The sequence below is a fragment of the Phaseolus vulgaris genome, chromosome 1 (assembly GCF_000499845.2).
Source record: "Phaseolus vulgaris cultivar G19833 chromosome 1, P. vulgaris v2.0, whole genome shotgun sequence".
NCBI lineage: Eukaryota > Viridiplantae > Streptophyta > Magnoliopsida > Fabales > Fabaceae > Phaseolus > Phaseolus vulgaris.
In genome coordinates, this window is record NC_023759.2 from 49,069,731 (window position 1) to 49,096,818 (window position 27,088).

A 27,088-nucleotide genomic window follows, 5' to 3' on the forward strand; every position below is an offset into this window, starting at 1 on the left:
AGTTTCTTAAGAGTTTTAGTAAAAAAAAAAAAGAAATACGAATACAAAATAAAATTAATTTTTGCAGAAAATGCAAGAAGAAAAAAAGATGATTCTGAAACATGGCAAACCAGAAATTTTACAATGGCAGCATCACTCATGGTGAGAAGGAAACTGCTTACAGAGACAGTAGGAGATGTAAAATTGGAAATACGAAACCATTATCAAAGTTAAAATATGGTGAGTTCAAACCATTAAATTCTGAAAACTACTTTGTTTATGTTTGAAACTAATAACAGATATTGAACAGGTGATTTATCAAATGAAATTATTTATGAAGTCATTTTTCTAACACCAATATCAACGATAACATATATTATCCCTATAAAAAATACCAGAAGTTTGATGCAATTGATTTGTTCTCAGTAGCTCCAACCAGATATGAGTTTTAAAAAGTTAGTACATATAATAAATTAACTTTAACTTATGAAAAGTTAATTTAAATATTTTTCATTCTTATTAAAAGGAAGTTTTATGGTTTTGCTTTTTAAACCTTTTTTTTAGAAGCTAGTAAAGTAATGGCTAGCATGTACATTACTAGACGAACTTTTGAGTGATTGAAAAAATGAAATTTTATGTTCATGTCCACGTATTTTAAATTTGACGGTTAAAGAATGATTGAATTATTTGATGATGTTTTATATAAATCCGAAAAATCATAAAGTATATTTGGGGATAGGAGAGTCAATGATTAAATTTAAATCATGCTTTTAATAAATTGGGAATATTGGTGTATTAAGTGGGTTGTGTCTAGATATTTTTAGAGAGTGAAATTCAATTTAAAGTGTTCTCAAATATCAACAATAGAAAAGATCAGTATTTTCTTGTTGTCAATAATATTACAAATTTGATTTTTTCTATAAGTTATCAATACATCCAACTTGTATTTTGTACAAGTTTGAAAAATTCAATGTCTTTTAATGAAAAATGTAAAAGATGAATATGAAGTTATAAGAGTTATGGTTGAGAAGATGATGACGAAATTTGATAAATATAGAGACGAATATAGTATTTTTTTTTATTTGGTGCAATCTTAGATTCAAGGATAAAGTTGGAAAAATTGAGATTCTGCTATGAGAGGGTTTATTCTCTGAGTTGTGACGTAAAGTTGGAGAAGATAAAAGAAAAAATTGTTCGTGTTTTTATCAAATGATCTCGAGCGTAAGTTCAATCACTACAAGAGAAAAAAAGAAGGTTTTAATGGAGGTTATTTAGCCAATGTTAATATAATTCTAGGAATTGATTTAATTAATTGAGGTTTTTTCTAAAACATCAACAAATTAACATGTTTTTTTAACCTTTGATAATTTTCAAAAGTTTATTTTAAAACCTCCGCAAAATAATGGAGTTTTTTTAACCTTCGTTAATTTTCAAAGGTTTATTTTAAAAAACTTCGGCAAAATAACATAGATTTTTTTAACTTTCGTTTAGTTAAGTTCCAAAAGGTTTATTCTAAATCTTATCAAAATAATGGAGTTTTTTTAATTTTTGTTAAGTTTGAAAAGTTTATTGTAAAACATCAATAAAATATTTTAGATTTTCTCAAATCTCAATAAATAAATATAATTAAAGTTTTTTATAAACAAATTATTAAAAATATAATTTTAATATATTTGATAACTAATTTTTTTTTTTAAAGTGTAAATTTCAACATATAATTTTTTTTAACTTTTTCAAAGATTTATTTTCAAAGAAAAACACTCAAAACTTTAAAAAAAAATAAATTATAAGATTTTAAATGTTCTCTCTTTTTTGGTATGAGTTGAAGCCAAATCTATTAAATAATGACAAAAAAACTTTAGCCATTACATAAATCAAATTTTGTTGTTATGTTATGATTATTATTATACTTAGTAGTATTTTATCAATATTAATATAATTAATAATATAAATATTATTAATATTATTTATATATTTAATATCATTCATATTATTAATTTTATTAATATTAATATTATTCAAATTAATAACATTATTAATTATTATAATAATATTATTAATATTATTAAATATTATTTATATTATTAATAATATTATTATTAATAATATTAATAGTATTGATATTTACCATCCAAATTTTGCATTTACAATTCCATAACATGGTCCACAATTATTATTAGAAAACTCCTTAAGAAGTATTCGACTCCAAACACACTAAGATATAAATTCATTCCCTAGTCTTATTGAATCAAGAACTTGATCATATAATTACTCTTGCAAACCAACTTCGGAAAATGAATCTCCTTCACCAAGGATTAAGTATTGGGGTATCAACCACAACACACTCATAATATTGTGGTCGGTCTCCTATACTTAAAGGACATCATGTGTAGTCATTATTAGTCTTTTTGCTTCTATGAGTATGACAAATAGTGTCATGCCAACGTTGATCGTTGTAAGGATGTTAATGGCTCTTTCATTACCAGTGACTTGTCTCAAAATTGGAACAATGATCCTGTCATAAATTTGGATAGTTATTAAGGTACCAACTGCTAAAACATAAGACATGGAAGGTGCTGAGATTTTGAAGTTGTCAATTATCTTTCAATTCATAACAACTGCATGTTTGACAAAGTGGGTGCCATATAGGAACTAAATTTATAATAAGTTTTGATTTCTTTCACTGTTATTAATCTATCTCTATGGATCTTCTTTTCCTCAACACGTTCCTCTTCAATTATTGCAGCCTTGTCAAAGAACTATTCATTGATTTGTGTTTATTTCCGCACATATTAATTATCAATTTGACAAGGTCTATGTGTGATAAATAACTATTAAAGGATACGGATATAGAAGGATCATAATATTAATTGGGAGTCTTTTTTAATTATCAATTGTTTCTCTTTATAAAGAAGAATAATTAGGTATCTTTTCTAATTATCAGTTGCTTCTCTTTATAGAAAAGAATAATTGAGTGTCTTTTCTAATTATCAGTTATTTCTCTTTATAGAAGGGAATAACCTTTATTATTATTTTATATCTTTGTGTGTTATGATTCTAGTATTTAATATTGATTATTTTCTTCTTTAGTTAAACCCTATAATGAGTGTACTACTTGTATATATTCAGACCATTTGTTTTTTTGATTTGAATAATAAGAAAGAAAAGATATTCATTCTCATATCCTTTGTCTTCAGTTTACTCTTTTGTTCATCTTTGTTCTATTTTGTAATATGGTATCAGAGCCAGGTTACGATCTCTGTTCCCTTTTGTTCATTGACAATTATCATCAGAGCTCTGCTTGCTACATTTATTCATGGGTGAAGTTGATGATCCCTCACAAGATCTTAGTTCACCTTACCATGTTAGTTCATAAGATAATCCTTCCTTTCTTATTGTCCCTATTATTTTTGAGGGACCAAATTATCATCATTGGTCTCGTTCGTTTCAAATTAGCCTAATTTCAAAGAACAAAATAGGTTTCATTGATGGAACTATAGAAACTCCCAATCGTACCAAATCATTGTTTCCAACATGGCAGAGAGCCAATATGTTGGTTGTTTCGTGGATTCTCAAAGCTGTTTCTCAATCTATCGCATAGAGCATCATCTGTATGGACAATGCCTTTGACATATGGAATGATTTAAAGGACAAGGAGACATGATTCGTATTTCTAATATCCAGGAGATGATTTCTTCTTTTAAACAAGGTGAGTTGACTGTTACAAACTATTTCACTCAGTTAAAAATTGTTTGGGATGAACTTGATCTTTTCCGCCCGCTTCTTCATGTGCCTCTAAATTCAATACTCTTGTGAATGTTTCTAAATATAAAACACAAGACCAGATTATCAAATTTCTAAGGGGGTTAAATGATAATTATTCGACTGTGAGAACTCAAATTTTATTGATGGACCCTTTGCCATCCTTGAATAAAGTTTGCTCTCTTGTTACACAATAAGAGAGGCAAATATTTGGTGATCAATCCAAGGCAATGATTGCTACTAGCAAAGGAGGTTATAAAAACAATGCTACAACCTATGGCAGAGGTGCTGGATACGAAAGAGGATATACTTCCAAAATTTGTAGTCATTGTGGAAGGATAGAGCATACCATTGATACATGCTATAAAAAGCATGGTTTTCCACCTCATTTCAAGTTCAAAAATCAGAATCATGATCAAAGTCATACTAATGCAGTTTTTCAGAATACAAATTTCAATAATAATGAGCAGAATCATGAAGGTTCAAAGTCAGAAGTGGAGTCTCAACAAATTGGTTTTACTCTTGAGCAGTATCAAACATTGTTAGCTCTTTTACAACAGACCAAATCTAGTGACAATGCTTCTAATCAAGTCTCTATTATTCCCTCCAATCCATCCAATCAAACAGGTAATAATTTTATTTCTTCTTTTAGTTCTTGGATTATTGATAGTGGTGCTACTGATCACATTTGTTCATCTTTAACTTATTTCACTTCATATCATCAAATTGACCCTATTTATGTCAAATTACCAAATGGAAATCAAGTCATTGCCAATTATTCTGGAAGTGTTTTTCTCAATCAAAATCATGTCATAGACAATGTTTTGTACATTCCTTGCTTCAATTTTAATCTTCTTTCCATAGCAAAATTGATTGATAAACTATCTTGTGTTCTTACCTTTGACTCTAATGGTTGTCACATTCATGACAAAATAACAATGAAGATGATTGGAATCGCTAAGACGCAAGATAAACTTTATATACTCAGGATCCCATCTTACCAGAAATTTCAAATTAAACCCATTGAATGTACACACACCATCAATACTGTTAATGTCAGTGCTAGTGATCTAGAAACCCTTTGGCATTTTCGATTAGGTCATATTTCAAATAAATGTATTGATGTTATCAAGAATAAATTTCCTTTTGTTAAATATAACAAATCTTTTGTTTGTGATGTTTGTCATTTTGCAAAGCAAAAAAGACTTTCTTTTCCTATTAGTACATCTAAATCAAAAAAATGTTTTGATTTGATTCATGTAGATGTTTGGGGACCATACTCAATACCATCAATTCATGGTCATAAATATTTTTTTTACCATAGTTGATGACTATTCGAGGTACACATGGATTTTTCTTTTGAAACAAAAATCTGAAGTTGTTAAGGTTTTGGAAAATTGTTATTTTTTTTCAAACACGGTTTGAGACAACAATAAAAATAATAAGAAGTGATAATGGAACTGAATTTTTCATGACTAATTTTTTTGTCAGTAAAGGAATAATACATCAAACATCATGTGTCAATACTCCACAACAAAATAGTATAGTTGAAAGGAAACATGGTCATTTATTAGATGTAACAAGAGCTCTTATGATACAATCCCATACCTGTTTTAAACTATTTTTCTCCTCATGAAATGCTTTTCAAAACTGATGCAAAGTTTAATGGATTAAAGGTGTTTGGTTCTTTATGTTATGCTAGCACCTTGTCAACAAATAGAAGAAAATTTGATCCAAGAGCATCAAAATGTGTTTTTATTGGTTTTCAACGGGGGACAAAAGGATATATTTTGTTGAATATTCAATCAAGAGAAATTTTTGTGTCTAGGGATGTTGTCTTTTATGAACATGTTTTTCCATACCAAAGGGTTCAAGATACTAGCAATGAAACTAACAATCTTGACGTTAATGATCAAATTTTGTTTGCTGAAGATCAATTTGTCTTAAGTCAGCCATCACAAGCCATTCTTGCACCTTGTGATAATACACCTTGTGATAATGTTGAAAATAGCAGTGATAATAATTGTGAGTCACAAATTGAGGTTTCAGAAGAAGATTGTTCCCATATAGATCAAAACCTCAATGAAAATCATGATATAGAACAAAGTTCTGAATCAAATCCATTTGTCCGAATAAGCACAAGAATAAAAAAAACACCTGAGTATTTAAAGGATTATCATTGTAATCTTAATGTTTCCAGTACATCTTCAAGCGTTAAATATCCTTTGAATTCTGTTTTGTCTTATAACAATTTATCACCTTCTTACAAATCTTTTGTTATGTCTCTTTCTTCACATGTTGAGCCAAACACTTATTTTGAAGCTGTGAAACATGACTGTTGGAGAAAAGCTATACAATGTGAGATATATGCTTTAGAGTCAAATCAAACTTGGGAGACTGCTCTTCTGCCTCAGAACAAAGCTGCCATAGGTTGCAAATGGGAATTCAAAATAAAATATAAGGCTGATGGAACAATTGAAAGGTATAAAGCAAGGTTAGTGGCAAAGGGATATACACAAACAGAAGGCATTGATTACCTCGATACTTTCTATCCAGTAGCAAAGATGACCACCATAAGGTTGCTTTTTTCTTTAGCTTCTATTTATAATTGGGAATTGAAACAATTAGACATAACCAATGTCTTTTTACATGGAGATTTGAAAGAAGATGTATACATGGTTGCTCCTCCTGGATTGACTTCTATTCTACCAGGAAAAGTTTGTAAACTAAAAAAGGCTTTATATGGCCTTAAACAAGCCAGTAGAGAATGGTTTGCCAAACTGTCATCATTTTTGCTTTCTATAGGATATACTCAATCTATGAATGATCATTCCTTGTTTATTAATTCTTCTGAAGGATCTTTTACAGCATTATTGGTATATGTGGATGATATAATATTGGCAGGAAATGATAAAGAAGAGATTGTTCGAATCAAACAAGCCTTGAATCAGACATTCAAGATTAAAGATCTTGGGAATTTAAGATACTTTCTTGGTCTAGAAGTAGCAAGAAGTAAGACAATAATAATGGTAAATCAAAGGAAATATGCATTGGAATTATTAACCGATGCAGGTCTTTTAGCCTGCAAACCTGCACCCACTCCTATTGATAATCATGAGAAATTCTCTTCTACTGGAAGTATTCCTTTCACATATATTCAAGCCTACAGAAGATTGATTGGAAGGCTTATGTATCTCACTAATACCCGACCTGACATAACATTCTCTGTGCAACAACTTTCTCAGTGTCTTGCTAAGCCTACAATTGTTGACTATAATGCAGCGATTAGAATTCTCAGATATATCAAAGGGGTTCCAAGTCTTGGTTTATTTTTCTCTTCCACTACTTCTGTTCATCTCAAAGCCTTTTGTGATAGTGACTGGGGCACCTGCAGTGATTCAAGACAATCAGTGATTGGTTTTTAGTGTGTATCTTGGGAATTCTCTCATATCTTGGAAATCAAAGAAGCAAGGAACAATATCAAAGAGTTCATGTAACTTACCTTCTTCAAGATTTTAAAGTTTCTTTTGAGCAATGATCTCTTTTACATTACAACAAATTCAATGTTTCATGAGCGTAGGAAGTTGAATACAGGGCAATGGCCACTGTTACATGTGAAATTCAATGGCTAACTTATCTTCTTCAAGATTTCAAAGTTCCTTTTGAGCAACCATCTCTTTTATACTGTAACAATGACTCAGCAAGATACATTGCAGCAAATCCAGTATTTCACGAGCGTACAAAACATATAGAAATAGATTGTCACGTTGTCAGAGAAAAATTAAAGAAGGGTCTCATCCATTTGCTTCCCATTTCCACCACAGAGCAACTCGCTGATATTTATACCAAAGCTTTAAGTCCTCAATCTTTTAAGAATATTTGTTCCAAGCTGGGTCTCATTAATATTTGCTCTCCAGCTTGTGGCGGGGTATTAAAGGATACAGATACCAGAGTTATAGAAGGATCATAATATTAATTGGGAGTCTTTTTTAACTATCAGTTGGTTCAAGAATAATTGGGTGTCTTTTCTAATTATCAGTTATTTCTCTTTATAGAAGGGAATAACCTTTATTTTATCTTTGTGTGTTATGATTCGAGTATTTAATATTGATTATTTCCTTCTTTAATTAAACCCTAGAATGAGTGTACTACTTGTATATATTCAGACCATTTGTTTTGATTTGAATAATAAGAAAGAAGAGATATTCATTATCATATCCTTTGTCTTCAGTTTACTCTTTTGTTCATCTTTGTTCCATTTTGTTCATCTCTATTCTATTTTGTAATAATAATTGAGTGTGCTAAAGATTATCATATGCCTTCCTTTGAACGTCTCTGACTATGACACCTTATACTATCAAGTAGGATTTGAAGGAAAGACAAATTTCTTTTCCTTACTACTGTAATTAAGACTTGTAAAATTGGTGTTAAAGGGTTTCCTTTTGTTGTTTTGCACTTGTATAAAGGTTTTCCTGCACAAAAACCTATGATAGTGAGAGCCATAAAAATAGTTCTTATGAGACAAGTAACTCCACACCTAACAAAGTTTTGAACATAAATAACCACTGTTGCACTAGGCATTGACGCAAAGCACAATGCAAAGTTTCACCAGTTGAAGAAAGACATTTTTCTTCCTTTCTTCCAAGTGATCTTCATCAAATTGGTCAGTTCCAAAGCTTTCCAAGCATGATTTATATCCTCCATTACCCAAGGAAATATAGTAACGAGAAAGGAAGAAAACCAATTCATAAACCTTTCTTACCTGTCACCAAGTTATGGTGTGAATCATTCACAACAACATTTAATTACTTTTTAGTGACTCGGCGCAAGAACAATTATCAGCATGCAAACCTGAAGTTATAGGTATCAGTAATACAACTTCGATGGATGTAAGGAAATTTTTATTAATTTTTAATATATTCAATATATTATTATAACAATATTTTTTTTAATGTTCAAGGTATTTAGATCATCTTTACGTTGATAAAAATAATATTTACGTATATAGATTATTACCATGTTGCTATTAATTGTATTGGAAATAAATTTAGGCCTAAACGTATTTAATAGAGACATTTCAAAATAGAGGCAAAAAGGTGTACTTAACACCTTATTTTGCATTAGTAAGTATAAATTAATGCACATCTATGTAAAATTTAATTGTTACTAATATATATATTATTTTATATGTTAGGAGTCATCGACAATTGATAGTAATTATTCATTGACAATTTTTTGTTGTTCTTGTGTTTATTGCACTAGTAGTCAAAATTGATGTCAAAACAACATTTTGTACCTCAACTCTTCTTTTATCATGATCTTCATCTTTTGCGTCATACGTGCATTCAATTAAAGAAATAATAATTATCAAATTATACATAATTATTATACGCATGACAGATTCTCAAAAGCATTGGGTAGCACGTGAATGAAGCCAGGGAACAAAATCACACCCGCAGCAAAAGCCATTATAATGAAGAAAATAACTTCTCCGGACTCAACGCAATTATCACTTTGTCCAGAAGAGGAATACACACCCCAATTGCATTGACAATCAGAATTGATGCCAAAACAACTATTTTGTACCTCATAGCTTTTCCTCGGTTACGATTTTCATCTTTTGCGTCACACGGCATTCTATTAAAGAAATAATGATTATGAAATTATACGTAATTCTTGTACGCAATTATACGCAAGTCAAATTTTCAAAAGCATCGGGTAGCACGTGGATAAAGCCAGTGAACAGAATCACTCTCGCAACAAATACCTTTATAATGAAAACATATTCTTCTCCGGACTCAATGCAGGTATCATTTTGCCTAAAAGAGGAATACACACCCCAATTGCACTAGCAATCAAAATCGATGCAAAACAACTATTTTGTACCTCATAGCTTTTCCTACGTCACGATCTTCTTCATTTTCTGCGTTACACGTGTATTCTATTAAAGAAATAATGATTATCAAATTATACGTAATTATTGTACGCAATTATTCGTAGTTGATTCTCAACAACATCAAATAACACGTAGATTAAATTATACGTAAATGGAGAGCGACCTAAATGGAGAACCTGCTAAATAACAATTCTGGTGTATATCAAGGACGTCAATGATGTGCAGTTATGGACGGGTGATGATTCAGGACGTTACTCTGTGAGATCAGCTTATGATCTCATTGACAAACCTAATAGGGGCACCCAGTGTCAAGCCTTTAAGTATCTCTGGAAGGCTAAGGCTTTTCCTAATGTGTTGACCACAACTTGGAGGGTACTCTTGGGTAGAGTACCCACCAGAGTGACCTTAAACAGGAGAGGGGTGGTGATGCAGAATACTCTATGTGCCTTGTGTCAAACAAAAGAGGAATCATGCCAACATTTATTCGTGGAGTGTACTCATGCCCTATGAGTATGGAATGTGTGCCACAAATGGATTGGGATTTTATCTGTCCAACATAATGAGATTATGATTCACTTTGAAAGCTTTTACTTGGCTCAAAGCAACAATAAACATAATCTGATTTGGAGAGGAGTGTGGGCAGCAGTAGTTCGATGCATATGGGAGCAAAGGAACTCAATAGTGTTCGATCAAGGAGTGGTAGACGCGAAAGAAATCTTCTACAATACCCAGCTCAAATCTTGGTTATGGCTTAAACATAAAGAACAAACTTCTGCTTGCTGCTTTGCTGGCTGGATGATGAACCCAATGTTATGCATAAGTAGCTATAATGAGAGAAGGATGGAGGTTCAAAACTGATGGTACATGGTATGAGTATCAGTAGGTTAGGAGTTGGTCCGTAGGGTTCTTTGTGGTGCTTGGAACAGGCTCCAGGGTCTGATGTTGGTGACGTTAAAGGCTGGTCAGGGTGGTATTGGAGGGTTTTCTGATGTGCAGGAGTAGTGTTGGGGTATGTGGACGTCGATCAACTCTTGGTGGAGGGAGCTGAAGTATAATGGGCGTAGGAGGGGTTGATGGTAGAATGATGGTGTAAAAGGGCCTTGGCTGCCCTGGCCTGGTTGCTGTGAGTGTGCAACTTTTCCTGTCACTACACTGTTGCTTCGTGTACAATGAAGCTAAAGATACAAAGCCGAAGATTGTATTGTGTTACGGTGAGGTGTATGAACAAAAGGATGGTTGGGGTCTGTGCAGGGGTTGGGTTGCCAATCAACATCCTATACCAACTGTGCTTTGCTGATCCGTTGGTGCAAATTCAGGCTGTGAACAACATTATATCTACCACGATTGCCCAACCACTATGTTAAGGATGTCAACAAGAATAATGAAGATGTACAGGGCAATGATAATTACTCGTGTGGACAGCATTTGTTGTTCCACAATGGAAAGGTTTTAAAAGAGGAAACCACTTTAGTGGGTTATAAAGTATCTTTGCCTGTAAAGTTTTTTCTGGTGGTGCTATCCGGGTGGTGTATTAATGCTGGTTTTGATGTATCTGTTAAGCGTGTCTACTATGTGCTGATGCTGGTTTGTTGTTCTTACATATGGTTATGCAGTAGGCTTCTCTTTGTCTTAGGGAGAAGTATACCCTGAAGTATCCCACTTAATTCAATTCATTTTATTGTTGAGAAAAAAAAAACAATTCTGGTGTATGGAAAACTAAAGTGATGCATGAAACTCTAATGCCTCTGGTTGGGGATTTGTTGCTGAGGTCTACGCTAAATGATTTTACATGGTCCTGTTTTGTCTACCTCATGCTAAATCTACTATTTCCCATAGTCAATGTGCACAACATTATACCCTACTTGATATGCACAGCTTTGATCGATCAGTTTGACACTCTACGACTCTGTTGCCTCCTTGTATTCATGAAATCAGTGACAAGAAGATAGACAAGTGCCATGTAAATTAAGATCCCAGCTGTATTGAATACTCTTTCCACAATAAGTACGTTGGACTGTTCTCATCATAAACATTTCTTATTGTTATGTCAATTCCAGTCCTCACTGGAGTCGGCAAAGAACAATCGCATCATGATACTCTTAAAATTTGCCTGAGATATACAGCTTACAAGTCCCGTGCTTTCAAAGAATTGATGAAAAGTCAACCGCAGATACTAGGGTCTTATTGTGTTAGGACTCTCTTAAGCTCCCAATTATAAGTATCCACCATGAGAGTGTCCATGATTAGCACAAACCCAGTTAAGAGAAAATCAGGTGAGGTCAGATTATCAAAAGCATCGAGTAGCACGAGGAAGAAGTCGGTGGCCAAAATCACACCCGCAGGAAAAAAACTTTATAATGAAGAAAATATTTTATCTGAATATCAGTTTACCCAGAAGAGAAATATCCATCTTATAATTTACGCGTACAATTTGATAATTTTTTTTTAATACTAGGGTCAAAAGATCAAAATAAAAGAAAAAAAAATAATTGTTGGTTTCTCTTGAATCTAGCGATTATAGATAAATCTTTCAAAAATAAAGTACAATGAAGTGAAGAATAAATGATGGAGAATCATATAAATAGGAAACTCTGTTCATTAGTTTAAAAGATATAATAAATATTTGATTATTTTAATTAATTTTAATTAATGTATAATTTGCATAATAGAGGAATAAATTATGAATAGAAAAAAAATTAAATAATATAAATAGGGAATGACGTTATGAAAATTAGTTGTCTTATATTAGTAAGTACATTTAAATTCATGCGTACTCAAATTCTATAATATCTATAAAAGTGAATAAGATTATAAGAGTCTAATGTGAAACTACAGTTAGAGTTGCTTAATTACTACTAATAAAGTAAGCAATTAGACCAAATTAGATATCAATAATTAGTCACTAAATTATATATTATTTTGGAAATTAAAAAATTATTTGTATTTAAAGTGATTTCTATTATTAATAAAAATTTATAAAATTGTTTTTAGATTGATATCTAAATTAACTATCAAGGTTTTAACTAATTTAGATTCTAAATTAGTTTTTAAAAGATTAATAAATATTAATTTAAAATATAAAATAGTAAGTAAGTAGCTAAAATTTTTGTAGTCAATAGTTAAATAACAATTTAGAAACTATTTTATAAATTTTTATTAGTAATATATAGAAACTACTTTAGATATTAATAATATTTTTAGTTTATAAGATGAAGTCTAACTCTAATTCTAATTCAATCAAATAGTAATAATTATCTTGATCTCTAAAATTAGATTTTATTTAATAATTTTCTTTATGTAAAATATATTAATATATTGTTGATATTGAAAATAAACCTCATTACTTATTGTATAAAGCCGGGGATTAAGCATGCCGATCATGTCTCAATTCATCCCAAGTCTGTCAAATAAATGTCAATCTCATCTCTGAAACAATATTTATCATCTATACCTATATATATATATATATATATATATATATATATATATATATATAAAGGGGATTCCCCTCTTAACTGCTCTTAATTTTTTTTCCTATTTTATCCTTATGTTAATATTTAATTTTATTATTGTATTATGGTCATTGTGTCATTTCTTATTCCTCTCTTAACTGCTCTTAATTTTTTTCCCATTTTATCTTTATATTAATATTTAATTTTATTATTGTATTATGGTCATTGTGCCATTTCTTATTTTTTATTCAATATTTGGTATACCTAGTGGAGCGGTTTTGAATTGAAAGAGAGGTGGAAAAACGGTTTTGAATTGAAAGAGATGTGGAAGAACAATTATGAATTGAAAGAGAGGTGGATGAACGATTATGAATTGAAAGAGAGGTGGATAAGTGGTTATGAATTGAAAGAGATAATTTATTTTGAAAATTATTTGCATAATGAGAGAGTGTTTGTATGAGAGAGAAATAATATTTGAAATAAATGGAGCAACCATTTGAATTGAAAGAGATAATTTATTTTGAAAATTAATTGCATAATGAGAGAGAGTGTCTGTTTTGTTTTATGAGAGAGAAATAAATATTAGGAAATGTGAGTAGTGGTCAAACGTGAACAATTTGATTATTACTAAGCGGTTACCATTTCTTCAGTGGTTTTCACCGTCACCATTTACATTCACTTTCTTACGAAGGAGTAGTTTTCACCAGTTACATCCACTTATTACAGTAAATGAAGATGAATATTTCTTGTCTGATGTGATGCTTTAATGTAGCGTACGTAATCGCATGTAATCGTAATGAAGAAAAAGAGGTTTTGATGAATACTAATTGTAGAGAAAAATAAATATAAAAGAAACTTTTATTCACTTGTATATTAGAGAGTAAAATGCATGGTGTATATATAAGAAAAAGATTAAGACCTAGCTGAAACAGAAAAAGAAAGTTGGGTCAAACAAACAAAGCCCAATAATTTAAAATAGAAAATTAAATATATTAACACCACTCCCTTATAAGGAGTAGTTGAGCGGTTACCACTTTCTTCCACTTCCTTATAAGGAGTAGTTTTCACCAATTGCATCCAAAGAAAAAAAATGCTCATAAATTTTGACACATTTTGAACTCTCTTCCTTCACGCTCCATGTTCTTCTCCTACTCTACCCATCTTAGTCCCTCTTCAATCACCATTGTACAACAACAACAACCACCATTGTTTCCTCCTTCTCGCACTTCCCAAAGCGTTCGAAGCAGTCTCATTGTTATAGGATTTGAACATTTTTGTTTCTATTGCTTTCTTAATTTTTTTTTTTATTTTTGTATGAATCCTAAGCCCAGCTTTGCGGGCAAAGTTTTTATGTCTATTGATGCTTTGATCTATTAGATATTACATAAGTTGAAAGTTTGGTAATTTGTATTTAGTTTATTGTTTTATTTTTTTCAACTTCTTTGCCATGGAAGATGTGGATTCAATTGATATGGTGATAGATTCTACAACTTCCAACATACAACCATTTGCATTATGTTTTGACATTGTTTGCTGGTCCATTTTTTTTAAATCTTAATTTTAATCTTGATAACCTTACAAAGTTCAAGATTACACCCAAGTTAAATCAAAATTTAATATTCAAAAACAATAAAATAAAAATATAAAAAAATTAACATAAAATCTTAATAAAATTATTATCAATGGTGCATTTAGATAATTTACATATCTTCTCATATAATTTAATTTAATATTTATTAAAATTATATGAATATATAAATAATAAAAATGAAAAATGCAGATACACCGGCACGTGAGTGCCTGTGTTGCGCTAGTATGAATAGTATGAATAATGTTGTTTCTCCTTTTTCTATAAGTTCATTTTAAAATTGTAAATAATATTTTTTAAATAAAATGATATAATTTTTTAATACTATTTTTTTTATAAAACTAATTAAAGTAAAGAAAAGTAAGTTAATAAATAATAAGATAAACATAAGGGTATTGATATATTAATTTGAAGTAAATTTCATATTTGTTAACAATATTAATTTAAGTGATATATTGTAAAGGGAATTTATACTATGGATGTGTTGCTAGTTGGGACATGTTTGGTAGGAGGCTGCTGCTGAGGGTAGCAACATCCTTATCTTGAAGTGCAGGGGAGAGGTAGGTGTGCAGATTGCTATCGGGTGTTGCAGAGGAGGTTTGTGCAGCAGGGAACTGGCCAGACCTTAGCTCCTGATTTGGCTCCCAACGAATTATCAAGGGGTTCAAGAAGGATTTGAACTAAGTAGGTTCAAGGAAGTAATTAGCTTATGTTAGAATGAACAAAGGGAATGGTGTTGGCTGATAGTGTAAGATGGAACCTGGTCAAGCTGCTGATATGCTGTTAAAGCTTGGTCATAATTTTTGGTGTATATGTGCTGCAGTTTTCTTTCCTTTTTATGCAGTTGCTGGTTTTATTGCGGTACAGCCAATACATTTTGTTCTCATAAGGTTTGTGTGGGTTATGACATAGCTGGACAGTTTATTTTAACGAGAGTTTATTTTTACATTACTAAGGGTTAAAACCTCCGCTAAGTCATTTATCCAGGGTTACAATTTCCCCTGCTAAATTATCCTTGGGGAATATGTTACCCGGGGTTTTTTTAAACCCAAGGAAAAGTCTTTCAAAACCTTCATTAAATACCATGGGTTTAAGAACCTCCGTAAAATACCATAGATTTTAGGACCTTCAAAAAATACCATGGGTTTCAAAACCTCCATAAAATACCATAGGTTTCAAAACTTCCGTAAAATACCATAGGTTTCAAAACCTCCATAAAATACCATAGGTTTCGAAACTTCCATAAAATACCATAGGTTTTCAAAACCTTCGTAAAATACCATAGGTTTTCAAAACCTCCGGGAAATACCATAAGTTTTCAAAACCTCCGCAAAATACCATTTGTTTTTTACTCGTTTATCATTTAAGCATTCATGTGCTTTTTCAACCACAATTATTTACATCTATTGTATTTATTTATCTATGTTTGTTAAAGTACTTTTTCAATAAAAATAAATAAATAAATGGATATAACACTCATCAATTGAAAATTTATGCATATATAACTAAATTTAAATTTATATCAAAGTATATCAAGTATACACACTTAAATTAAAACTCAAACATAAAATATGAGTTAAAAGAATTAGGAAAAAAGCAATAAAAAAATATTGGTATGAAGTACTACAAATGAAAATCTATCATATTGTTTACAAAACAAAAATAAGAGAAATCATTTTCACATTATACTATATTCTTCAACTATGCTTCTCTTGATGTCCAGAGTTTGTTCTATTAGTTGACACACTTCTTCGATCAGAAACCTACAATATAAACATGTATCATAATTAAAAAAATTTATAATCTAAAAAATAAAACAAGTTATTTAAATTTTTTTAAAATCTCAATATTTACAAGCAGGTCTTATCGCAAGTATCATTTGAGATGTTAATCCCAAATAGGGATCTACATTCATATTTTTTGAATTGAGAGGTAAGCCAAACAAAAGTGAAGAAATCATAAGAAAACTTACATTGTACCACCTACAGCAGGGCCAATAGCATTGAATAGAGACATGCCTATCATATCAATTCCATAAGTTGCACCCCAATATATGATAGCCCAATACATTAGACACACCTTCAGAACACTCCTTGCACTAGACACACCTTCACAACACTCCTTGCACTGGATTGTCACAGATATATAGTAATACCCAACAAATCTGAAAATTATTCTAGTTTTTTAAATAAGAGTTCGCTTTGATTTGTCCCAAAACCCAAAATATAATCAAACATAAAATTGTAATTGAAAGAAGAAAATTTATAAAAAATGATTAATTAGATTTTTCATATAAATTAATAAATAATAAAGAAAGTTAATAAATGCAGTCCTACTGGCAGTTGCACTGAAAAGGTTCAACTGACTTAACCACAAATGCATCTTTACTACTCCAACAAAGTCTCATAAATGCATTAGATATAAATTTGGGTAGCCATTTTGTTGCATCCTTGTCGAAAACTAAGCTTAAAATCTTATGTGAAACTTTTGTGCATTACTTTTTTATTTATTTATCATAATTAACTAACAATTTATAATATAACAACTTTCAAATGAAAAGTCCAGTACACTTTCTTTTATTCTGCATCCTTAACTTTTATTTATAGCATTATCGTATATGAATATTATATTAAATATCTAAAGTAGGTAAAATTACTATAGATATATATATTCTTAAAAGATAGCTATTAACTAAAAAAATAAAAATGTCAATCATAGTCAGTTACCAGTTGTAAAAAACTTCAAATTTTCATCAATAACAATGCAATTTAAACAAATGAATTAAATTGTAATTGTAAAAGAAATGTCTCACATCCTTGTTCATTCAAATTTTAACTCACCTGTTTGAGTCCAATAATTTTATCACCTTCCATTATTTTATCCCAATCAAATCTCTCGGCAATTCCATTCAGCAATTCTGCTATTTGCTCATACTTCATAGGGCGCAAGCTTCCAAACTCAAAACCAAACTTCTCGTGTTCAGTACCTATTATGCAAGACCACATGAATAAATTAACCACCAATAGACATATAAAGTAGTTATCAACATCAGAGACAACTCAAGTTTTAAACCCTCAAGAAAACTAGTGAAGTGCTATTTAAACTTAACTAAAAACAAAAACTCAAACAAGGAAATAAAATATAAAGATAAAAGTCTCCTCGTGAAAAACAAACACGAGACCAAAGGAAAATGTTTTCTCTCTCTCCACTTTTACCTATCACTTTAGAACTATATTTTCCTGCTACTTTATATGTTTCTTCTAAAAAAAAAACTGAGTGTATGAGCATATGCCAAATGAGCATTACTACATTTTTCCCTGGGCTTGCAACCCGAGGTGAGATAATCAACAAGATAATCAAGCAAACTAGTCTAGTCTACATAAAGCCAATCATCTCATGAACTTCATTCAAACAGCTCAAGCTTCAATCATAATAAGTGAGATTGATAATTAATTACCTCCATGGCAACAGCATTACAGAGAAGCATAATGACAAGAAGTTGGTGTTATTTTTTCACCACGGGAAGTATACTACTTTCTCTCACTCTAGTCCGCCACCCTCGTTTCGTCTTGCTCACGCGTACAACTCTCCTCCTCCTTCCGCGTCCGAACCGATGCGTCAGGTCCCAAAATCGTTTTCCCCGCAGATCAAACACATCACACATCATAAGATAAGCTGTTTAAATTGCAATTCGCATTAAAATTATGACAATAAACTATCAAATTGAGAAAAAAAAATCAATCGAATACACCAAAATCAAATCCAAAATCAGATCTAAAATCATATCCGAACACCACACAAGCAGCTCAGAAATTCAATGCCACAGAATAAATCGACAATGGAAACGGAGAAAAAATAATGAAAAAAGAGAAAAGTCATGGTGATGACGATGGAGGAGAGTTTATAGGAGCGTGTGAGAGAGAAGGTCAGCGTTTGTGATTCCCTCACTAAATAATTAAAATATTATATTGAGAAGAGGAAGAAGAAACCAATTACCTTCCTAAGCAAAGTTTTAGAAAAGCGATTTCGTGATGCAGCAGAAGCAATTACGTGGTGGAAGTGAAGAAACAACTTTGTGATGGAGGAGGAGAAGCAGATTAAATTAACTAATGGACGAGAAAGGGAAAGTAAGGAAGAAGATGAAAGAAGAAAAAATTTGAAACTTAAAATTATATATTTTAGTCATTCAAGTTGGAAAAAGTATGGAGTGTTTTCCTAAGATTTGAAAATAAATTTTTGGAAAAATTTAAAAAACTAATTTTTTTAAACAAAAATATTTATATAAAATAAAGAAAAAATTAATTAATTTTAATTAAATAAATATTTAAGATTAAAAACATTTTTAAAAAAGTTTACATGTTTAAACTTATATTTTTTTAAAATCTAAAAAATTTAGTTATCAAATATATTGAAATTATAATTTTAATTACTTATTTATAAAAAAATATATTTATTTATTGAAATTTGAAAAAATCTAAAATACTTTATTTATTGATGTTTTAAAATAAATTTTTTGAAACTTAACTAAAGTTAAAAAAAATTTCATTAGGTTGATCAGATTTTATAATAAATCTTTAGAACTTAACCAAGGTTAAAAAAACATTCGCTAAGGTTTTAAAATAAACCTTTAAAAATTAACTAAGGTTAAAAAAACCTCTACTATTTTATGGAGGTTTTAATAAACCTTTGAAAATTAACTAAGGTTAAAAAAACTTCCATTATTTTATAAAGATTTTAAAATAAACCTTTGAAAATTAACGAACGTTAAAAAAAAAACCTTCTTTATATGGCTAAGGTTTAAAAATAAACTTTTAGAATTTAACTAAGGTTATAAAACTTTTATTATTTTGTTGAGATTTTAAAAGGACCTTCATTAATTAAATCAATTACTGGAATTATACAAACATCCGCTAAATAACTTCAATTAAAACTTTTTTTTTAATAACTTTAAATAATTAAGATTGTGGAAATTCTATTATGAAATCAGACTCTGTGTATGTTACTATTGAGTCATAATCCTCATGAGAAATTGAGAAGCAATATTAATGTTTGTGGTATTTTATTTCACATTTTTTTTTATTGAGGATAGGTGCCACCCTTATTGATCACAGGGTACGTTAGTTACTTTTTTTTTTCCTTGTTTAACTACGCCCTTAACAAACATATAATTATGTATTACAATTAATTTAGTATTAGTTAATTTTTAACTCCAATTTTTAGTTGAGACCTTATATTCTCATTATATAGTGTTAAAAAAAATTATGTTTTTCAATTGAATTTCTGTTATTTGATTTTGTCATTAATTTGTATAATTTTAAAACAAATTTTTAAAACCCTAATTATGTTTTAAAATTAAATACTAAAATAAAAAAATAAGCATGTTCTTTGATAATGATAATTAAAGTTCTAGAAATACAATGATAGAAAACAATGTATCGTCCAAATTTATCTTGTTATGCTTTAGTTGTAAAATTAAACCATCACATGAACTAGTTGATATTTCCAAATATTTAATATTTATAAATATAGTTATATGTCAATAAATATATATATATATATATATATATATATATATATTATTAATTATTAATTTTTAAGCCAAATAAATAATTATAAGATTTTTTTTTATTAAAAGTGAATTTTAAATTACTTATTTTTTTTAGGCACATGCTTATAATTATATTAATTATAATATTTTATTATCTAAGTATAATAATTTAAAATTAATTTTAAAAATAAAAACCAAATAAGAAGTAAGGATAACAACTAAACCGGATAAGAAGAGATAAAAACAAATGAATAATATATTTTTTATATAAAATTGTTGTATTGCTAAACATTCAACTAAATGTCTTATCTATTTACACTACTCACTAATTGGTCTATTGAACATATCACTTCAGATTAAAAAATTTGTTTATATTTTTTTAATTAATTAATTTAATTTATTGCATTTACATGTCTTCTTGATATTGATAGATGTATATATTTTTTTAAGTAAACTTTCCACTAATGTATCTCTTACTCTTTTTGTTTTTCCTGCCTGATCCGTTCAACATTGTGCATTTTGATGTTTAGTCTAAATTTATTAATACGTATATCTAATTTCAATAAAGTAAAAATAATTTATAATTGTATCTACTCCTCTTCTTCGTAATTTAAGAAAATATATATAATAATACAAAATCTAAATAGGATATAGCCTAATTAAATTAGATGAAATCCAACCTAATCAGATTAAACTACCTACCTAGCTTGAATATTTTATGGTCATGCGTGTGAAGATGAACGTGTCCTGAAATAAGCAGTGGCATAAGTATCCACCATGAGAGTTCCCATGGCACAAACCCAGTGAAGGTAGACGCTAATTTATATCACTATAAGAAAATGGTCATTTAGAAAATTTAGAAAGTTTAAACGTCTCTTAGTAGTTGGTAGACGCTATTAGGGTATATTATCGTTCACTAATTTACAAAAATTTCATATGCTTATGAGGCTTTGTTTTCAATTTAATATATTAATATTTTCGTTGCTGAATTTGTTGTAAATACCTTTAGAATGCTGGGTAGTAGGGTTTTTTCTGCAAACTAAATAAAATTATGCAGAATTATTTTAATGGCTGCTTCAAATGAAACAATGCCACCAAGTTATGATGTGATCATATAACTTTGTCAAATGGAAATTGTTAAAGAAAAATTATCTTAGAGAGTTGAAATTCTTTCTGTACTGAACAATACAGTGTGTTACAAACTCTTCAATTTGTAAAATTTCATCCCACTCAAATTAAAAAATGAAAACAAATTTCCCAAATTTTATTCACAGGTTAGTATAAAACATAAAATAAAAATATTAATGAAAATGCTTCCTACTCTACTAAAATGCTTCTTACTCCCAACCAACCACTTTTACTTTTTGTCAAAAGATTGGGTATGATTAGAAAAGTTTTTTGACAAGCAGAAAAGAGTTTCAGCAATCCTCCAGCAGCAACGTAAAATATTATTATTATTATTATTATTATTATTATTATTATTATTATTATTATTATTATTATTATTATTATTATTATTATTATTATTATTATTATTATTATAACTTCTTTTCGACTAACCAATAATCAATAGAAGAAGAAAGCTCTGCTGAAATTATTTAGAGGAAATGCATCGACTTTAAAATTTTATTTTCTTATTAAATTTAGAATTTAATTAATTGGATTCTGCTGAACCAATTTGTTCCGAATTCATGTTAAGTCGAATCGATATGAATTAATGTCGTGCCAAATCGACCATAATTGATATCGAACTGAAAAAGACCAAACCCATATCAAACTGATTTAACACAAGTTGATATTAAATTGAGTCAAATCCAAATTGATATCAAACTAAGTTGATCCGAAGTTATGTCGAATCTAATCATTTCAAATTCATATAGAATACAATCAACACGAATCATATAGAAGGATATATTATCATGCGTCACTAAAAAATATAATTTGTTATTATCACTTGAAATAGAAGAAAAACAAAATAAAATAAAATAAAACAGTGACTATTTTGTATGCATAATTTTATTTTTTATTGATTTGTTGCATTTGTATTTATTTTAAATTTTTTATGACGAAACAAACAAATTTAAATTTTTGTGTGTTTATTTAATCTGATTATTTTTGAAAAAAAAATATTTTTTTAATAAGTAATTTTTTTTTTAAATAAGAGATGTTTTTTAAAATTTCTTATAATAAAAAACTGCTATTAGCATCTTTCTTCCCAGAGGTATCATCACTGCTTCACAAAACCATTCAGCATATACACTTAACCTGCAACTCTAGCTTCAGCACGTAAAGGGGTATTTCTTCATTCTGACTTCTCCCAGCATTCCATCTCTCCCTAGGCTCCACTATATATATGCATAGCTCTTCTCCTTCATATGCATTCCTCATATCCATCCTCTTTTCTCACCCCCTCATGCTTTCAATGGAGTGGCCATCACCCTCACAGACGTTGCTGAAACAGGAAACCATCGTTCATCCTGATTACGAGTACCTGGAGAGCGTGTTGGTAGGCTGTCTCATACTCTTAGTCTTCATCTATTGTATGGTGGTTATGTTTAAGGACTGTGCAAGCAATCGGGCAGCGGCAGTGACACCGGCACCGGCACCGACAATGGCACCGGAACTGGTACTGGCAGTGGCACCGGAACCGGCACCGGCGGCGGCACCGGTAGTGGAAGCGGCACCGGAAGAAGGAATATAAGGAAAGGCTTTTTTTTTACGGTGTATTATATGATTACTAGGTTTTAGTTTTATGACATTGGGATATCCTCTTCTCCTTATGTAAAATTTTCTAATAAATGAAATTTTCTTTTTGTGGTGTTCTCCTCACTCTTACTACTGGTAGTGACACTAGAAGGTAGAGACCAGCATATATCACTATAAGAAAACTGTCATTTAGAAAGTTTAAGCCCTAGTTGTTCTTCTACACGGCTGAAGGACTTTTTTACACACAAAAATGCAAAACAAATTTTCTAATTGAGAATTTTGTAATAATTTTTAATAATTTTCTTAGAATCTGAATGACAACTAAAAAGTAATCAAGCAAGTAATTACAATTTTATTTACATGTTACATGTTAATATAAAACATAAAAAGAAAAAAAATGTAATGGAAATGCTTGCGTTGAGCTTAAAGTCTATACTTCAATAAAAAAAAATACATTTGTGTAAGTGTAACCATCATATATATATTAAGATGAATCTGATATCAATAATGATTCATAAAATATTTTTTATAATTAATAATTAGTTTTTATAATAAATTCTACATTTAAATATTTTACTATAAATTATAATAAAATTAATATATTGTACATGAAAGTTATAATTTTACATATTAAGGTAAAAATATTAGCATCATGGTCCCTACACTAATTTTTTCTTTCAAAACAAAATATTTGTATTTGAGATTTTATTATTTATTTTATTTATTTATTATAGATTATATATTATTAATAAATCATAGATACACTATATTAGTTATTTTTACACTAAAACTCAAAATTAAGTATTATATTAACTTATTATATTTTATACTTTTGACAATGTTGACATTTATGTGTATTTATATTGATTAAAATGAATTATAAATTTGTATTGTAGTATTTTAGTTTATTATAAATTGCAGTCCTATTTTTTAAATTACTATGATAAACTTTATTTTTATTAAAAAATTATATTGATAGCTACACATTCAACATAGTAGTTATATATATTTTTAAAAATTAAAAATTAAAAATTATATAATTATTATATTGGTTATGTTTAGATCATAAACATTATTTATAAGTGTACTATAAAAAAAATTATGTGCATTTTCATGTGTATTTATATTTATTAAAATAAATTATAAATTTATACTGATAATATAAATATAAATATAAATAATAATATTATTTATTTAATTTTTAATATTAAATATAGTTATATGTGAATAATAAATATAAAAAATATTAACGGTGTTTCCAATAGTACAAATAAAAGAAATTCATTCAAACACTTTGACAATGTAAACTTTATTCTATTCCAATTGTAAATTATGTTATTTCAAGTATTCATGATAACTTTTAATTAGTTAAATAATACATCAATGATAAACTCGTGTAAAATGAATTTGTCAAGTTCGTTTTTATCCCCATACAAAGTAGGCATGAAATGATCATTATTAAAACTTTACAAATGCGTCTTTATTTTATTATTGTGTATGAAGATAATCTTGTTAAAGATTTTGTATGAAATTTAAGAAAAGAGTAGTAATAATTTCATCCAAATTACATTCATCTTATGTTTTATTATTTTACAAAAAATACTCCTATCTCATAAGTAATCCAATACTTAAAGAAGTTGTAATTTGGAGCAAAGTAAAAATGGCTGTCCAAAAATATTTTTCTTAAAAAAAGATTTTGTATTGATTAGTTTATAAATTAAATAGGTCGAAAAATAAAATTAAAGAATGAAAATTTAAACAATGTAATTATTGAGAGTAGTTTGTAATTGAGGATACGAAGAGAATCATTTTAGTCACTTATTCAAAGTTTGTTTTTAATAAATTGTGGCGGTGGATTTTATTGAATAAATTATATAACAATAATATCAAATTTTTTTTTATGTTTCTATTACTTAATTTTTTTATGTAAAATTAGTTATATATATATTAAAAAATGTTGATGTAAAATTAGTCATTTGCATATCATCTATTAAATTTATATTTTTTTAGAAAAAAAAATTAAAAATTGAAAAAAAGTAAAAGTAAAAAACTTCACTAATCATGCAACTACAAAAGTAATGTTTTTTAATATATCAGAACCTTAAATATATATGTTAGATAACAGACTTAGAGTTGTAATTTGGAGCAACTTAAAATCATTTGTGGAAAAATCATTTTCGATGTGGAATGGGCTATATCCTGTACGGTTTTGCCATAACATTGCAAATTTGGTTATAACTACTTCTGTTTTTTATGTACCAATTAAGTGTATGCATATCACGATTTTCTAATGGACCATTTTTGCTGTCACTTTTCTTGCCTTTAAACTCATGGGTGTTGGGAAAAACGGGTAATTTTTCCACTAAAACAAAACCTTAACAGAGCTACCGACAAATAATATTGAATAAATAAAGCGGAATAATAAAAGAGATAAAGAGGAAAAAAACACACCCGAAAATTGTTAACGGAGTTCGACCTGTTTAGCCTAATCTCCGAGCACAGCAAAAACTACTCACTTTTATTATTATGAGAGAAGATATTACAAATTGGGATATATAACAGTGAAGGAGAAGAGTTTAATTTATAACCCTCAAACCTCCTTCTCAAACAATGAACCCACTGATGTGGGACTTGGGATTAAGCCAAAATCAACAAATCTCCACCTTGGCTTAATTTCAAGTCCCACCTAAAACAAATCTTCTCAAAACATAACAAAAACAAACTTTACAGTGCTTCAAATTTGCGCCTCCGGGAGCCAACTTCAAATGTGCAAGATATTAACCAAGTCTAAACAGTGTTCAAACTTGGTCCTTGTAACCACCTTGGTGAGCATATTTGCAGGATTCTCCGTAGTGTGAATCTTCTGGAGAACAATCTCCTCTTCTTCGAGAATCTCACGCACAAAGTGATAGCGAACATCAATGTGCTTCGTCCGAGCATGAAAGACTTGATTCTTTGCTAAATGAATAACACTCTGACTGTCAGAATATAACTCAAGTTGTTTCTGACCAACTCCCAAGTCTTTAAGCAACCCATGAAGCCAAATTGCTTCCTTCACAGCCTCTGTAATCGCCATATACTCTGCCTTTGTCGTAGACAAAGCCACCGTAGACTACAAGGTAGACTTCCAACTGACTGGCGCTTTTGCTAAAGTGAACAAATAGCCAGTTGTTGACCGTCGCTTATCCAAATCACCTGCATAATCAGAATCACAATATCCAACTATGCATTGACCAAGTGATTCATCTTGCTCAAATGTCAATCCAACATCTAAGGTACTTTGGAGGTACCGTAGAATCCATCTCACAGCTTGTCAATGACCCTTGCCCGGATTATGCATGTACCTGCTAACAACACTCACAGCCTGTGAAATATCCGGTCTTGTACACACCATTGCATACATCAAGCTTCCAACTGCATTTGCATATGAGACTTTCGCCATGTATTCTCGTTCTTCATCAGTCGTCAGAGATAAACGACTACTCAATTTCAAATGAGGAGCAAGTGGGGTACTTACAGGTTTTGTATCTTCGTGTATACCAAAACGTTGTAGTACCTTCTGCAAATACTGCTTCTGTGACAGCCAAAGTTTTCCCCTCTCTCTGTCCCTATTTATCTCCATGCCGAGAATCTTCTTGGCTTCCCCCAAATCCTTCATCTCGAACTCTTCTTCTGCCATAGGAGAGTCACTTGTGGTATTTCGTGTTGGGATCACCACTGTCGGCTCAAACTCCACCTGCTTCCGGGCACACTCCACCTGTTGCGGAGTACTATCAGCTCCTTCTGGATTTACCTTTTTTAACATGGCAGATTCATCAAAGGTAACATCCCTGCTGATAATCGTCTTCTTTGCCTCTAGACACCACAAACGGTATCCCTTCACTCCAGGACTAAAGCCCATGAAAAGAGCTTTCTTTGCCCGTGGATCCAACTTTGATTCAATCACATGATAATATGCAATAGAACCAAAAACATGCAAAGAATCAATATCAGTTGTAGGTTTTCCAGACCATACCTCTAACGGGGTTTTGCCATCTATAGCAGATGATGGCAAACGATTGACGAGATGTTGAGCGTATGTCACAGCCTCAGCCCAAAACTCTCTGCCTAACTCAGCATTAGACAACATACAACGAACTTTCTCCACAAGTATCTTG

General features: G+C 29.8%; 1 protein-coding gene and 1 pseudogene across 6 annotated transcripts; both read right to left on the reverse strand.

Annotated features, from left to right (window-relative positions):
* Positions 1 to 8,098: 8,098 nt before the first annotated feature.
* On the reverse strand, positions 8,099 to 10,976 carry LOC137816113 (protein NRT1/ PTR FAMILY 5.6-like; annotated as a pseudogene).
* A 5,184-nt stretch (positions 10,977 to 16,160) lies between these two features.
* On the reverse strand, positions 16,161 to 18,845 carry LOC137815024 (uncharacterized). Of its 6 annotated transcripts, none has more exons than XR_011081711.1 (5): positions 18,674 to 18,832; positions 18,135 to 18,352; positions 17,518 to 17,663; positions 16,650 to 16,841; positions 16,161 to 16,440 (listed from the first exon to the last, which is right to left on the reverse strand). XR_011081711.1 is itself a non-coding variant. In XM_068618037.1 (5 exons), the coding sequence occupies exons 3-5, from the start codon at positions 17,614 to 17,616 to the stop codon at positions 16,356 to 16,358; spliced, it is 339 nt and encodes a 112-aa protein (XP_068474138.1). In that variant the 5' UTR covers positions 17,617 to 17,663; positions 18,135 to 18,352; positions 18,674 to 18,845; the 3' UTR covers positions 16,161 to 16,355. The 6 variants fall into 6 exon arrangements, 3 of the variants coding, with proteins under 3 accessions (XP_068474138.1, XP_068474140.1, XP_068474139.1); XM_068618037.1 differs by having other exon boundaries at positions 16,650 to 16,804; positions 18,674 to 18,845; XM_068618039.1 differs by having other exon boundaries at positions 16,650 to 16,804; positions 18,135 to 18,273; positions 18,674 to 18,834.
* Between the last annotated feature and the right edge of the window lie 8,243 nt (positions 18,846 to 27,088).